The sequence below is a fragment of the Aythya ferina genome (assembly GCF_964211825.1).
Source record: "Aythya ferina genome assembly, chromosome: 4".
Lineage (NCBI taxonomy): Eukaryota > Metazoa > Chordata > Aves > Anseriformes > Anatidae > Aythya > Aythya ferina.
In genome coordinates, this window is record NC_140300.1 from 37684342 (window position 1) to 37697678 (window position 13337).

Below are 13337 nucleotides of genomic sequence, written 5' to 3' on the forward strand. Positions count from 1 at the left end.
CCTTGGGAAGACCCACTATTGCTGTGACAGACTCTGCTCCTAGTAACTGGCAGCCACTCCAGTTTAAAAGTAGTCCTGCTGTTCTTAATGTGAACCACATACCAATGCTGCTATTAGTTATAGCTGGCATTTATTAGCAGTTTGAGATACAAGACAGTCCAAGTGCTTGGAAAGCACAGCCTCTTACAATAGGTTTCTTCAGAAGAAATCGACGTAACACAGTGGAGAAATACAATAAGACTTTGCTTGCAGCTTTGTAATTTGATTTTTCTGAGGGATGGATCAACAGCTAAGATGCGCAGAACAATAAGATAAACTTTCTAGGACCAGACCATCCTTGAATACTAAACATCTTTTAAAATACTTGATTAAAATGAAATAGTTTCATAAGTACCACAATTTATCTTCCCACATAAATGAGAACAAAATTATTTTTAAACAGCTTGTAAGCAAATTTTTCTCCTCCTTCAGAAGCAAGGGGGGCTGAGGACTTTTTGAACAAACAAAAGCATTGACAGTGAACACCTGCAAGCATCTGCAGCCACATGTATTTCTCATTTACATCTTTATTTTTCTCCTTCAAAGTAATTAAAACCTCCCTTTTGCTGGAAGGCCTGCAGGAGAACTCTGTGGTGAAGTTCTTCTGAGGGACGACCAGGTCCTGAGGTGAACCAGCACCCTCCGGGTCCTCCATCGGCACCATTCTCTGTCGCGCTGCTCGCAGTGTAACCCTGCCAGTAAACCTCTCTTTGCCTGGTCCCAGCCAGCACGAGTGTCACGTGGAAATGCATTTTTCACTGTTCAAGGGGCTGAAACTCACTTTGTGCCCTTGAGGGGATGGCTCACCAGACTGATGTCCAGCCTGACTGACCAGGCCTGATTTCTTCTCTAAGAGTCAAGCTTTACCTTCGGTAAGTGCAACTAAATCTGGGAGATCATAACTATATATCTGTATGTCCATTCAAATAATCTGTTCCTGGACTGTCAGCAATAATAATTATCCAAGAATTACCAATTAAATCATACACTTAAAATTGTTTTCTAAAACCTGCTATTTTCACCTGAGAACTTTGATGGTGATTCTGTCATTATAGGTCACTATCACCTTCAGCATCATTGCATCCAAAATAAGTATTATGTTTTCACTTGGTCATTCACAGGACTAAATGTAGTGGTGGGATTACAACTTCATATTCTACTTTCTTAGTTGCTAAAGCCTTCTTTCATAATTTTCTCTCTGGGATTTTTGTGAATATGTATTTCCTTATTCTTTTATGATATCTTCTGTAATTGCTCCTCCTCTCCATTATTACCACTGAAACTATTCACTGTCTTTCCCTTTCCATTTTGTAACAACCTTAAATTCCTTCCCTGCCTCAAACTGTTTAAGGGCTCTCACTTTTGGTTTATATCAGATAGGCTAAAGCTCTAGTCTTCTGTTTTGCTTAATCCTAATTAAACTTCTGGCCAACATACATGTTATTCCTATTACCTCTGTGACAGCCCTTGCTTTTAACTAATCCAAAAATACTCATTTTCCTATATATTTTGTACTGAAAGAAGTTGTCTTTAAAGATGAGCAACTTTGCTCTTCAAACACTTAATCAATGAATACCACGCAGAGATGTAATCTGCTTTCACACAGCCTTCAGCCAAGGATGATGCGTTTTGTACTACCTATGAACCAGAAAGCTATTTAAGACCATTTAACCACAACAGGACATAAATAATCAGATTACAAAATAAATAAGTAAATAGAGAAGATTTAAAAAATAAAAAAAAAAAAGGAGGGGGGCAGAAAATTAATGCTGATGTAAAGCCAGCTAATTAAACTATATACTTGCTATACTGCCACCATTAGCCAAGCCCTGCAGTTTCCTGATGTTTATTACAGGATATGCCTGGACAAATCTTCTTTCATAAAGCTCTTTGACACAAAGACATTGAACTTTAAGTACCTTAACACAAAAGCAGACCTTTTAAAGGGGATTTACTTTTTATATACAAAAACAGCTGGAAAGGGAATAGAATGACAATGAAGTAAAACAATACTTACAGAAAATCAGTTAGTAAATCTCCATCTTCTTCTCCTTTAGACACAAAAGTGAACTCCATATGCAGTCAGTACCACATACACCATAGTCCTATTAAGCCCAGCATTTTCTACAAGATTAAGGGCCTGATCAAAAGAACACTGAAATCGCTGGAAATCTCACTATTTGCTTGAAAAACTTTTGGATCTAGTCCATATTGACTCCGTTAAGAGTAACTGCTCATAGCTACTCAGTTTAAAGCTACAAGAAAACAACTCTAGTTATAACCTCCATTAAAAAGGCAATAAAACGCAACGGGTGCTTTCTTTCTATTTACTTCGCTTTCTATAATTTTTTAAAATGGAAACTTCCAGCACTTTGCACCACAATCTAATCCAATTCATTTGGTCTGAGGAAGTGCAAGGAAAATACAATGAGACACAGAAGTTTGGTTCCCTAATCCAAGATCATTATTCACAGTGAAACGAATTACTAATTATCCCTGTTTTATTTGTCAAAATATGTGCTTGTCAAAAATTATGGGGACAGCATGCCATACTGTTTAGAAAAGGTTCTCTGTATTGCTGGTTCTAGGGTCCTGGTCCTGTATTTCCTGTCTGTGTCCCAACAGCCTGTGGACTTTTCCTCATAATTTCACCCGTTCATTAAATGCAAGATCAAAGTTCTGTAACTGACAGTTTTATTTCCACTTTTATGTATGTGTGTGTGTGCATGTACACACATTACAGAGCAAAGTCAAAAAATGATGACAGCATCAAATGATAAAAACGAGGAATATGATTCCAAAACATTTTAACTAAAACATATGCTGGTTCCATACAGACCATTCCTAATTTCAGGCAAAATTTCTACTGTTTGCAGTAAGTGCCAGAGAAAATAAGTTTCTATCTTTCTTAGGAAGGAAGGAAGGAAGGAAGGAAGGAAGGAAGGAAGGAAGGAAGGAAGGAAGGAAGGAAGGAAGGAAGGAAGGAAGGAAGGAAGGAAGGAAGGAAGGAAGGAAGGAAGGAAGGAAGGAAGGAAGGAAGATGAAAAACCATGATTAAAGAACTGTTATCCACTGGCTGACGAACACATACAGATCTGTAGGACAAAGGAAGCCATATCTACAAGCAGGATCTCACCTTACCTCTAATAAAAATCAGTGCAAAAACCTCCAGCAATTTAAGTGGGAATAGAACAGATGCATAAGTTACAATGCTCTTATTGCAGAAAGGTTAAACCATTTTGTAAATCTTTCTCTACTGCTCTTGCAAACTGAAAGCTTTTACTGCCTAATGTCACATTTGGTGACCAGATGGTACTAAGGAAACCTCTATCCTACTGTTAAGGCATTTTAATACTTTTGCTAGGCTTTTTAGATCATTAATATATGATTAGCATCTACATGAGTAGGTAGATCATATACATGATAACTGATCATCCACCAATCTGGATCAAGTTCAAGTTTATCATATAATCACAATTCTAGTATATTAGACAATTCAAGCAATATGGAACGTCAACTGACTTCTTCCAAGTCAAGGCAGATGCTATCAATGATCAGCATACAGTGGGCAACCAATAAACCTTGCCACTACATAATTAACCTATCTGCAAATTTTGAAGGCATTTGAACAAGCCAAACACATCTATATCAGGCTGTATTTTGGCCACAACCTCATTTTTGATGCAGCACTGTGTATTGGGTTTATGTGACAAGGTTTTGGTAGCAGGTGACCTCTGAGAAGAGTCCAGAAGCTAATAAGCAATGTTGTTTGCATCTCTGTGAGAGCATTTTTAAGAAACAGGAAAAGAAAAAAAAAAAAAAAAAAAACAGAAAAAAAAAAAAAAAAACTGCTATACAACGGCAGCTGGGAGAGTGAAGAGTGAGAACCAGCCCTGCAGACCCCAAGGTCCGTGCAGCAGGAGGGCAGGAGATGCTCCAGGCATGCAGCAGCAGTTCCCCTGCGGCCTGTGGAGAGGCCCCTGGTGGAGCAGGCTGTCCCCCTGCAGCCCATGGGTCCCACATGGAGCAGATCTCCATGCTGCAGCCCATGGAGGAGCCCCCAGTGGAGCAGGTGGATGTGGCCTGGAGGAAGCTGCAGCCCATGGAGAGCCCTCGCAGGAGCAGGCCCTGAGCTGGAGCTGCAGCCTGTGGAGAGGAGCCCACACAGGAGCAGGAGCTCTGGGGGAAGCTGCCACCCGTGGGGGACCCGTCCTGGAGCAGTTTGCTCCTGGGGGATGGATGGACTCTGTGGTACGGAGCCATGTTGGAGCAGTTCTTGAGGAGCTGCTGCCTGTAGGCAGCCCCTGCAGGATCAGTTCGGGAACGACGGCATCCCCTGGGAGGGACCCCACGTGAAGCAGGGGCAGAGAGTGACTGAGAAGGAGCGGTGGAGACAGGAGACAAAGCATTAGGGACTGACCACAGCCCCCATTCCCTGTTCCCCTGTACCTCTCAGGGAGAACGTACAAGAGGGTGAATGGAGGGAGATACTTTTAGTTTGGGTGAGGTTTTTTTGTTTCTCACTTCTCTAGCTTGTTAGTAATAGGTAATAAATTTTGTTAATCTCCCTATGCTGAATCTGTTCCGCCCATGACGGTAACTGTTGAGCGATCTCCCTGTCCTTATCTCAACCCTTGAGCCCTTTTCATTGTATTTTCTCCCTCTTTCCCCTTGAGGAGGGGGAGAGAGTGATTATGGTGGAGCTCAGCTGCCCAGCTGAGTAAAACCACCACACACTGGAAGCTCTAACATTGCACTGTTCAAACTGCCAAACCACAACAAGTTCCTGAGAAAAGCTCTCAGACTTCTGCCTTAAGGATGCCCAAAGAAGACATTTCTACCTCTGTCTCACTTTTCAGTAGGCAGGCTTATGGACAACCCTTCTCATATTAGGCTCTCATATGGTAATGGAGTCTGATTCCTGCATAGGATTTTCTTACTCATTGATCTAGTGAAGTATTTCACAGAAAAGAAATAATATGCCCATTATAAAGACTGAGGCATGGAACAGTAAAACAGTTTTTCCAAATCACCACCACTAGCAAAGCAAGAGTACATGCTGCAGTCTTTGGTAACACATCAAAAGTCTGTTTGCCATTCCCTGAAAACATGTAAGCTCTGGAAACTGTTTTATTACAGCAATCACTTCCAGAAATGTTCAGAAACAAATTATTACCCAGAAAGGTCATTTTGGCAGGATATATATATACATTTGTATATATATATACATACATAGTTAAATACTTTTTTTTTCTAGCCACATTTTTTGTGGTTTTTCAAATCAGAATACCAGTCAGATATTATCCTCTCTCTCCCCGCAGAGACCACAACATAAGATGGTTAAGAATATTTATTACCTGTTGAAATTTCTAAAAAGGGACATTAATACTTGAAGTTTTATATACACAGTTCTGTAGATACAGGGCTTATGATGATGCTAAAATTTTCTGAATTCTGGTCAAGGATTTTCAGCTGATATTCTTCAACACTGCCTTGTAAGCCTATAGTTAGATTGCAAAATCAATGTATACAACTATTATTTGGCTTTTCTCTCTTTGACTGCAATAAGAACAGCATTTCTGAAGCTATTTATTGGCACTTTGGTAATGCCATAAAGGCTATTTCTTCCTTCCTAATTGTGCTTTTGTTCCTTTCTGTGCTGAGCAAAATATGGCAAAGGATCAAAAGTATGTATCTTTTTTTTTCTCCCCCTTTTTTTTTTTTCACAGCAAGCAAATTGAACATTATAAACTAGGTTTCCGATCACCTTCAGATTCTTTTTAGAAACTACATGTATGGTGAGACAGAAACTGTGGAACACAAGCTCTCTGGATCCCTACTGCATAACGTTACAGCCCCAAGGGAGAGCAGCAGACAACTTTCTAGCATATTATTCCAGATGAGGCTTTCCCAATTAAAGCCAATAGCAGATGACAACTAGTAATAGCAATAAATTGTTACAAAATATTCCCACTCTGATCTTGACCCCACCAGTTACAGGAAACAACTATTCCCTCTCACCAAGTGTCCCCCAATTACAGGGAAATCTATGATAATCACCAAAAGCCAGTAAAGTCTTGAATGCTCTTCAAAGCCCAAGAAATCCAAGCCTTCCTACAAGATTTCCACCAGCTTCCCACTCTACCCTAAATTACATGTATATGCCTCGTTCTTCCATTTTACACTTCCCACAACTTGAGCCCTTCCTGTCTCGCTTTCCTTTTCCGTCGTTTTTCTGCAAATCCCTTCACTTTCATGCCTAGCTAAAGCAGAGTTATCATGCTGCCCGTGTTACATTTTTCTCCACCAAATTGGCTCCTTCTTTAAGTCAGCTCTTTGCATTCAGGGAACATACTCTCGTGACTGTATGGCAGTGCAGATTACTATGCAACAGTGCGCAGCGTTGCTACTTGTATCTGTGATAGGCACAGCTCCGTTTTGCATGGGCACGATGCTGATTTTTTGCGATCCAGCTGCTGCCTCCCACAGCTGCAGGATTTGCCGGACCATCCCTTCAAAGCAGCACCTGCTACAGCTCACAGCTCTCCGTCAGCGCTGCCGTGTGCAGCAGAGGAACAGAAAGGCTGCTGCTGGCAAGGGATGCTCTTGCTCCCCGCAGCACCGGGGCTCTGCACTGGTGTTTGGCAGCCAGGAGGAGCAGCCACCGAGCCCAGGAAGCCGGCACACTGAGCAGTACCACGGCAGGGTAGCCCTGCCCGCAGGGCAACGTTTTGCCTCCTCCCCTGCGTTGAATTAAAAGACATTGCCTCTGACTCGAGGCAGGATCCGTTCTGTGTTGGCCGTTGCTCCTGCTGAACTCAATGGCAGCTGCACTCCCCTCTCCCCACGCACACACATCTCGAAGCATTGTCGTTTCTTTCCAAGCGCAACATCAAGGTCCGTGTAATTACGTATAAGCATATGTATACGATTGTATATGCATGTACTACTTCAAAAAGATTTGCATAGTAAAGCCTGCAAATAGAGAGAACACCAGAATTAAAGGAAGCAGGTGTGATTCAGCAGCTTGCTTGTGGGCATGTTAGGAGACAGTCACATGTGCCTGCAGGCTGCTTTGGTGCATACCATGCCGGCCCTCCGCTCCCTATAAAGCTGTCACCAACTCCTGAGCTCTCCCCATCGTGCCCTGGTGCTTCACTAGCCTTCCTCCATTCACATCTAAAGACATTCAGCAGTGCTGTTACAGTCCCTCTCAAAACCAAGGACCGGGGGTACATGTTGCATACTGTAATGCACAACAGCACAGGGCACCCAAGATATTTAATTAGGAGATCATTCTTTTCCTTCCTGGTACCACCTGCCTCATGCAGTGTTTACTAACCAAAGAGGCTGAGGTCCTGCAGGCACCAGCCAGCCCTGATTCAACACCGCCAGCGCCGCTCATTGTGTACACTGATCAAACAAAAGCTTTCTTTCAACAGATCTTGTCCCAGCACACACCTCTGGTACCGCTCGGGTCCCTCGCTCCAGTGAACAAACTGCAGGGCTGCTGGGCAGTGGGGAGAGATCTTTTAATACCTGTCATGCATAGGCATGTGAGAATCAACAGCACGAGTAACTTTAAAATCAAGTATTTATTATGTGACTTTCATACTTTGTTAATAACTTTTCCCAGTTTTGCTGAGTGAGGTGCACACCTCTGTGCCCGTTGCGGCGAGGTGCTGCTGAGCAGGGCAGGCTTGCAGCTGCTGGCCACACACAGTCCCCAGAGGTGCCCAGCTCAGCAGGGGCTGCTGCTGCCAGCAGCGACCTTCTGCTTGGGTTTCTTGACTGAAAAGCTGGGATCACAGCACCACCGGGACCCAGCGTGCAGAGCAAATAGCGGGTGGGCCATTGAGATGTATAGCACAGACTACTCCCGCTTCACCTAATTAAGTAACAGTTAGCAGTTGTGAGATTTTCCATGCATATATAAAGCCTGCTGAAAAAAAAAAAAAAAAAGGTACGGTAACAGCTTTTTTGTTAAGCTACAGTAGTTTAGAATGATGCTGAAAAGTCTGGCAGGGTATTTACGTATGTGATTAGTCTTTTTGCTTGTAAGTCTAAACTCTTTTTTTTTTTTCTCTTGCTGCTTATTTTGTTGCACTTATGTTTTAGTTATTTCTCTGTGCTTTTGCTCTTGTGACTTTATTTTTCTGCTGTTCTGCATGTTTTCCTCCATATACATTTTTTTTTCCTCTACTTTCTCCTTTTCCCTGCCACCAGTGGGAGTAGTAAGTGTACACATGCTTTGAATCTATATCTAGCTCTGCAGATAAGTCTGCACAATCCTGGAAGTAACCTGAGTGAGAAAAATGGTGCTCATCCTCCACAGCAATTGTGTGGAACGTATCAACTCACGGGGCTGTTGTCACGCAGGCTGACCTCTAAGCAGGAGTTGTGAAAGGGTATGTCTAGTTCTCTTACATGCAGGTTCTTCAAGGACCAGCTTATAAGTCTGAGTGTGTAAACTGAGGCTTTTCAAGGACTCATCGCTTTCACGCGTCATTCTAAGAATGGCAAAAAGCACTCTTGAGACCTCCATCTGCTAAACTCGCTCTTCTAAAACGTGGAGGTGGCAAAATTTCTGAATTGAATTCTGTCATGTTTTTTGCATGGACAAAATAATGTACCTTCCTCGATTATTGCCTCATACCTGACTAAACAGCTTTCCAGTTGGAACTTCCTCAATGTTCAAACTGAGGTGTGTAACAGTATGGAAAAGCTGACATTCTGCAACTTAAGGATGAAAAGCAAGCACCTGAGTGTGGTGTCTCATGGAAAGATTCAAACAGAAAAATGCAGACTTAACTATTGGTAGTGCAAGTAGCTCCACCTAGAATAGCTACAGAAATATAGATATGCAATCTTTTCCCAAGTGACTGAATGATTATAAACATCATTTTTCCCCTCTTACTCCTTTCCCTTCCTAGTCAATGATGTTGTTATCTGCTGTGTAGCTGGTAAGGTTACTCATGATAGAATTACACTGACAATTTTATATACATATATATATAACTGAGGCCCAAGAATGTAAATTCTTCTGGGCAATCTTTTTTTTTTCTATTTATTCTGTCAAGCACTGTGTGTGCAGTATTATGAGGATAAGAATAAAAGTTTTATGTTCTTAACTACCACTTTCAAGCTGAACCTCAAAACAAGCTATGCTTTAGTTCAAGGCTTGAACTTGCTGTTGAAAAGAAAATCAACAGAACAATTTTCTTTATCATGAGTAACTACATCTACCTATGGCTTTGAGTGTATAAGAAGAAGCTTAACAGCATCTCAAGCAACTGAAGTTTTTTACTCTGGTTTTGTCCTCCTTTGCACCAGTAATCATTCAAGCTTAGCAGCATTTGTTAAATTCAGATACAGGTCAACTGTGTTTCTATAAAGTTCAAAGAAATGGGTGCAGCTGATTGAGCCATATCGTAGAAAGAAATTTATAGAGAAAATAGTGGCTTGATGTTGCCTGGCTTGATACATGGGATAATATTTTGCTTCTCAACTGATGCAATACCTGGTTTCTATCTATGCCGTAAACTATCTGTCTGAAAATTCTAGTTAAATGGTTGGTAATTTGCCTTATTAAAGTATTTTGCAAGAAACACCTTCTATTAGGTAAGTTAGATACAGAGCTGTCATCTCTCTTCTTCAAGTAAACAGATGAATTTTGCTGGGGGGTGAGGAGGGCAAAGAAAAGAAGACAGAAGCTGGCCTTAAATCCCTAAAGGATGCATCCAGTCCAACTCCATTCTGGACTGTGGTGCATACACTGTAATTCTTACTTGGAAGGACTCCTGGCACCTTCTGGAGAGGCTCCATAAAATCTGATAACTGGCACAGTGCAGAGCATGTAATGAAGTAATACTTTGTCTTCATTTATTAAAACAGCTGTCTAAGGTCATAAATACGGGTTGTTTTTATCACCAGGAGTCCTCCCATAAGCATGAGGATGATGATTAACACCGTAGCTCTGAATCTGCTTACATCCACAGCCTCGCGGCAGATGCTTGGCTCCAGCGTTGTTTAAAAGCCATCAGAAAACATCTTGATCGCTGGTGACCTCTGCGAGAACTTTGGTGGCTGCCGTATTGATCTGACCCAAGGAGTGCTCCTCAGGCAAACATGAAGGCAGGCTTTTTTATTGATTAGCCAAATGGTCTAGCCTTCCTGTTTTGTCTCCTCATTGGCAATTAAAAAAGAAATCCATTGAGGGAGTGGTGGCAGTGAACCTTTCCCTCTGACACAAATAACCTTAATCAGGCCTCTTAGTTAATTTCTGAAATTGTTCAGTATCGACCTCTGTTTGAAGCAGGATTTTCATCCTACAGCCCTATCAGTAAAACATACACATCTTCCTATTAGCAAAGCAGGCTTTTTCTAATGGTGACATCTTTTAGTTCTTATTTACAATCCTAATCACATCATTGATTCCAGTAATCTTTCCTGCAGTAAGCGCTGTTATTAATTGTCTCAAAGGAGGACATGGGTGGGGTTTATGTTTTTTTAAACAAGTAATAGCAATTTAAGATTTGGGGGGAGAGAAGACAGGAGGGGAAAAAATCCCAATTCTCAGTGTTCTTAACATCCAGCCAGGAAAGCCGTCACAAAGTTCCTTGGCCAAATAGTAAGGCTGATACCTAGAATGGGACCAGAAGATCATTTTGGTGACTCAACTAAACAGCTGGGAATTGCTTTCTACTCCAAAAAACATGTTTTTCCAGGTTAGGAAAGCAATTGTTCAATCCAAAATGCAGCAGTTAGGCATTTCAGATTTACACAACTCTTTTTGTTTCAGAACAACCGCAACAGTTCATTTGGGTAGTGAGAAATGTAGCTTTTCCTCACCTCCCCCCAATAATCACTGATTTAACCCCCAAATGAATGCATTGATCCTCTGCCTTCATCTTCCCCAGCTCTGTTCTAAACCAGTTCATGCAAGGGCACGCCTTGCTTGTCCTTCTCAGTGTCATGAGATACTTTAACCTAGGAAAAACTTAAATCATTGGGAATACTCACAGCTTATGTCATGAACACTTCACTGCTACTCTGTGATGAAAAGCAAAGGTACTTGGTTGTGAGGGGGGGAGCCCTGGGCTTGGGGCACTCTAATGCAGCTGAATCTGGGGCTAAGCCCCGCATTTGACAGCTCCTCCTCCCCTCAGGCACATGCACTGTTTTTCACACTGGTTCTCTCTCCCAGTACACATGAATTAAATGCAAAGTTTTTTTCTCTTGAAGGAAATCTGTGAAATCCAGTGAGTGGAGACGCTAGGAAAGTTCTGGTTGAGCGCGAGTATCGTTTGTCATACGTTCTCCTTGCCAGGAAATGCCCCTTGGGCAGTCGTGGTGGTTGGGGTGCCAAGGCGGCACGAGAGACATCTGGCAGGGAGAAAAGGCTTTGACTTACCGAGGTGCTATCCCCGTCTGCACGGTGGATTTACAGACCTGATGTCATCTATTTACGTTTCTAAAGCGCAGCATGGAGCAAAACGCAGCGATACGAGAGATCGGTCTTCATTTGGCGAAGTCACTGCCAAATTAAATGATGACAGATGGAGATGCTAAAAGCCACGGTGTCACAGATCCGGCGAGAGCCCTCTGCTTTAGCAGCGGGTAAATATATAAACCTCAGCTGGTGCCTGCCGAAGATACGCGTCCGGTTTAAAGATAGCCCTCGGACTTTTTATTTAATCAATACCCCCTATCGAAGAGAGCAGCGTCGAGCATTAGAACTAAACCAGTGTTATTAGAAAATGATATACTGCACATTAGGATGTATAATTCATGTCGCCTTCATTTGCTCAGACCATCGCGAAAATCCATAAATCATTTTCTCGTTCATGTATCGCCTAAGTGCAATTTGTCATTTCGCATTAGAGGGCTGCCTCAGATCATCGGGGCTTTTAATTCCGCGCCGAGGCTTTAACACAGCGCTGGCCGGGGCACCCCGCGCCACAAAATGGAGGCGGCGGGCGGGGAGCCGGGGGGGGTCGCGGAGCCGGCGGGCGCTGCGCGGGCACGGCGCCAGGAGGGGGGCCCCGCGTGCGCGCCCCCGCCAGGGTTCCTGCCCCGCCGGCCCGGCTGTGCCGCGGGGGCGCGCCCCTCGGGCACGCGTGGGGGGCGCCCCGACGCCGCTCCCCGGAGAACGGCCCCGGTCTCCGGCCCCGCCGCTTTGCCCTCACCTCCGGCTCCTCCGCCGCCCCGCCGCTTCCCGGTGCCCGGTTTCCTCGACGGGCGAAGGGCTTTTTGGTTTTATTAATTTGTCCCTGACGGAAGCCGTTTTACCGGCAAACGGCCCCGCCGGCCCCGCTTTAGACGTGCCGTAACGCCGAGAGGTGGGCAGGGGCGGGCAGGACGGCGGCGCCGGAGGACGCCTCTCCCCGCCGGCGGCTGACAGACACCGACGGGCACAGCGGGGAGACGGGACCCCGGTGAGGGCGTTGTGGGGGGGGTCGCGGCCGGTCTCGTCCCCCCCCGCCACCGCCTCCTCCTTCCCCGCGGGGCCGCTCGGCGCCGCCCGTGCCGTGCCGGGGCGGGTGGGCGCAGTGCGGCGCTGCCGCCGCTGGGGGGCGCCCGGCGCCCGCCGTTGGTGCTGGTGGGCGGCCGGTGGCGGCGGCGGCGGCGGCGTCGCAGCCCCCGCGCGTGTGGCGGGGCCGCCCGTGGGCCGTGCCCTGTCCCGGGGGATACCGCTGGCGGCTGGCATGCGATCTTCGGCAGCAATAAAATTGATTTTTTTGGGGGGGGGAAAAAAATGAATATTGACTCGGTTTTAATTTTTATTTATTTATTTATTTGCGGTCTGTGAAGTTGCGGGATTCCGCTTCGCCCCGGCTCGGCGAGGGCGCCCGGCGGGGAAGCCGGCACCGGGTTCACCTCGCTCGGCAATGAGCGGCTCCGGGAGCCTGCCCGTGCCTCCCCCAAATGCAGCACCCCCGGGAGCCGGTGCGGGGACATGAGACCGGCTTCCCTCCCCGCTCGTATACCCCCCCCCCCCCCCCCGCCCCGAGCATCCAGTGCCGCCGGGGGACACTGGAAGGCTTAACGCGGGGGAGAACGGAACGGGCTGGGAGCTGGAAACACTGCGCAGATGGAGAGCGGGATTTTCCTCCGCCGCCAAACAAACTAATTAGTTAAGGCAGCCCCCGAGGGAGGAAAATTTTTTCTCAAGTTTCCCATTGTTTACGGTTTTTCTAAAAACGGCGTCGTGCCGGGGCGTAGCATAGGAAAGTTGGTAGCTGGTGGAAACTCCCTCTCCAAGGAGATGGCTGTTTACGGCTCTGTGGTGACGAGCG

The 13337-nt window shown here is 45.1% G+C and overlaps 1 protein-coding gene and 1 long non-coding RNA gene across 11 annotated transcripts in view; one reads left to right on the forward strand and one right to left on the reverse strand.

The window, feature by feature from the left end:
• The window catches only part of LOC311436441 (uncharacterized protein), a 289119-nt gene extending 276329 nt beyond the window's left edge, over positions 1-12790 (reverse strand). For 7 of the 10 annotated variants that reach the window (XM_084518630.1, XM_084518629.1, XM_084518628.1 and 4 more), the window contains exons 1-2: positions 12228-12790; positions 11453-11684 (exon numbers count right to left, since the gene is read on the reverse strand). In XM_084518630.1, coding sequence (XP_084374756.1) covers positions 11573-11684; positions 12228-12748 — 633 coding nt within the window. In that variant the 5' untranslated portion in view covers positions 12749-12790 and the 3' untranslated portion in view covers positions 11453-11572. Of the gene's footprint in view, positions 1-11102; positions 11685-12227 lie in introns of those variants that run through there. The other 3 variants (XM_084518634.1, XM_084518626.1, XM_084518633.1) reach the window with 3 other exon arrangements.
• Positions 11044-11890, forward strand: LOC311436442. The gene is made up of 2 exons (XR_014692860.1): positions 11044-11109; positions 11284-11890. It is a non-coding gene; the product is annotated as an uncharacterized lncRNA (long non-coding RNA).
• Positions 12791-13337: the final 547 nt, after the last annotated feature.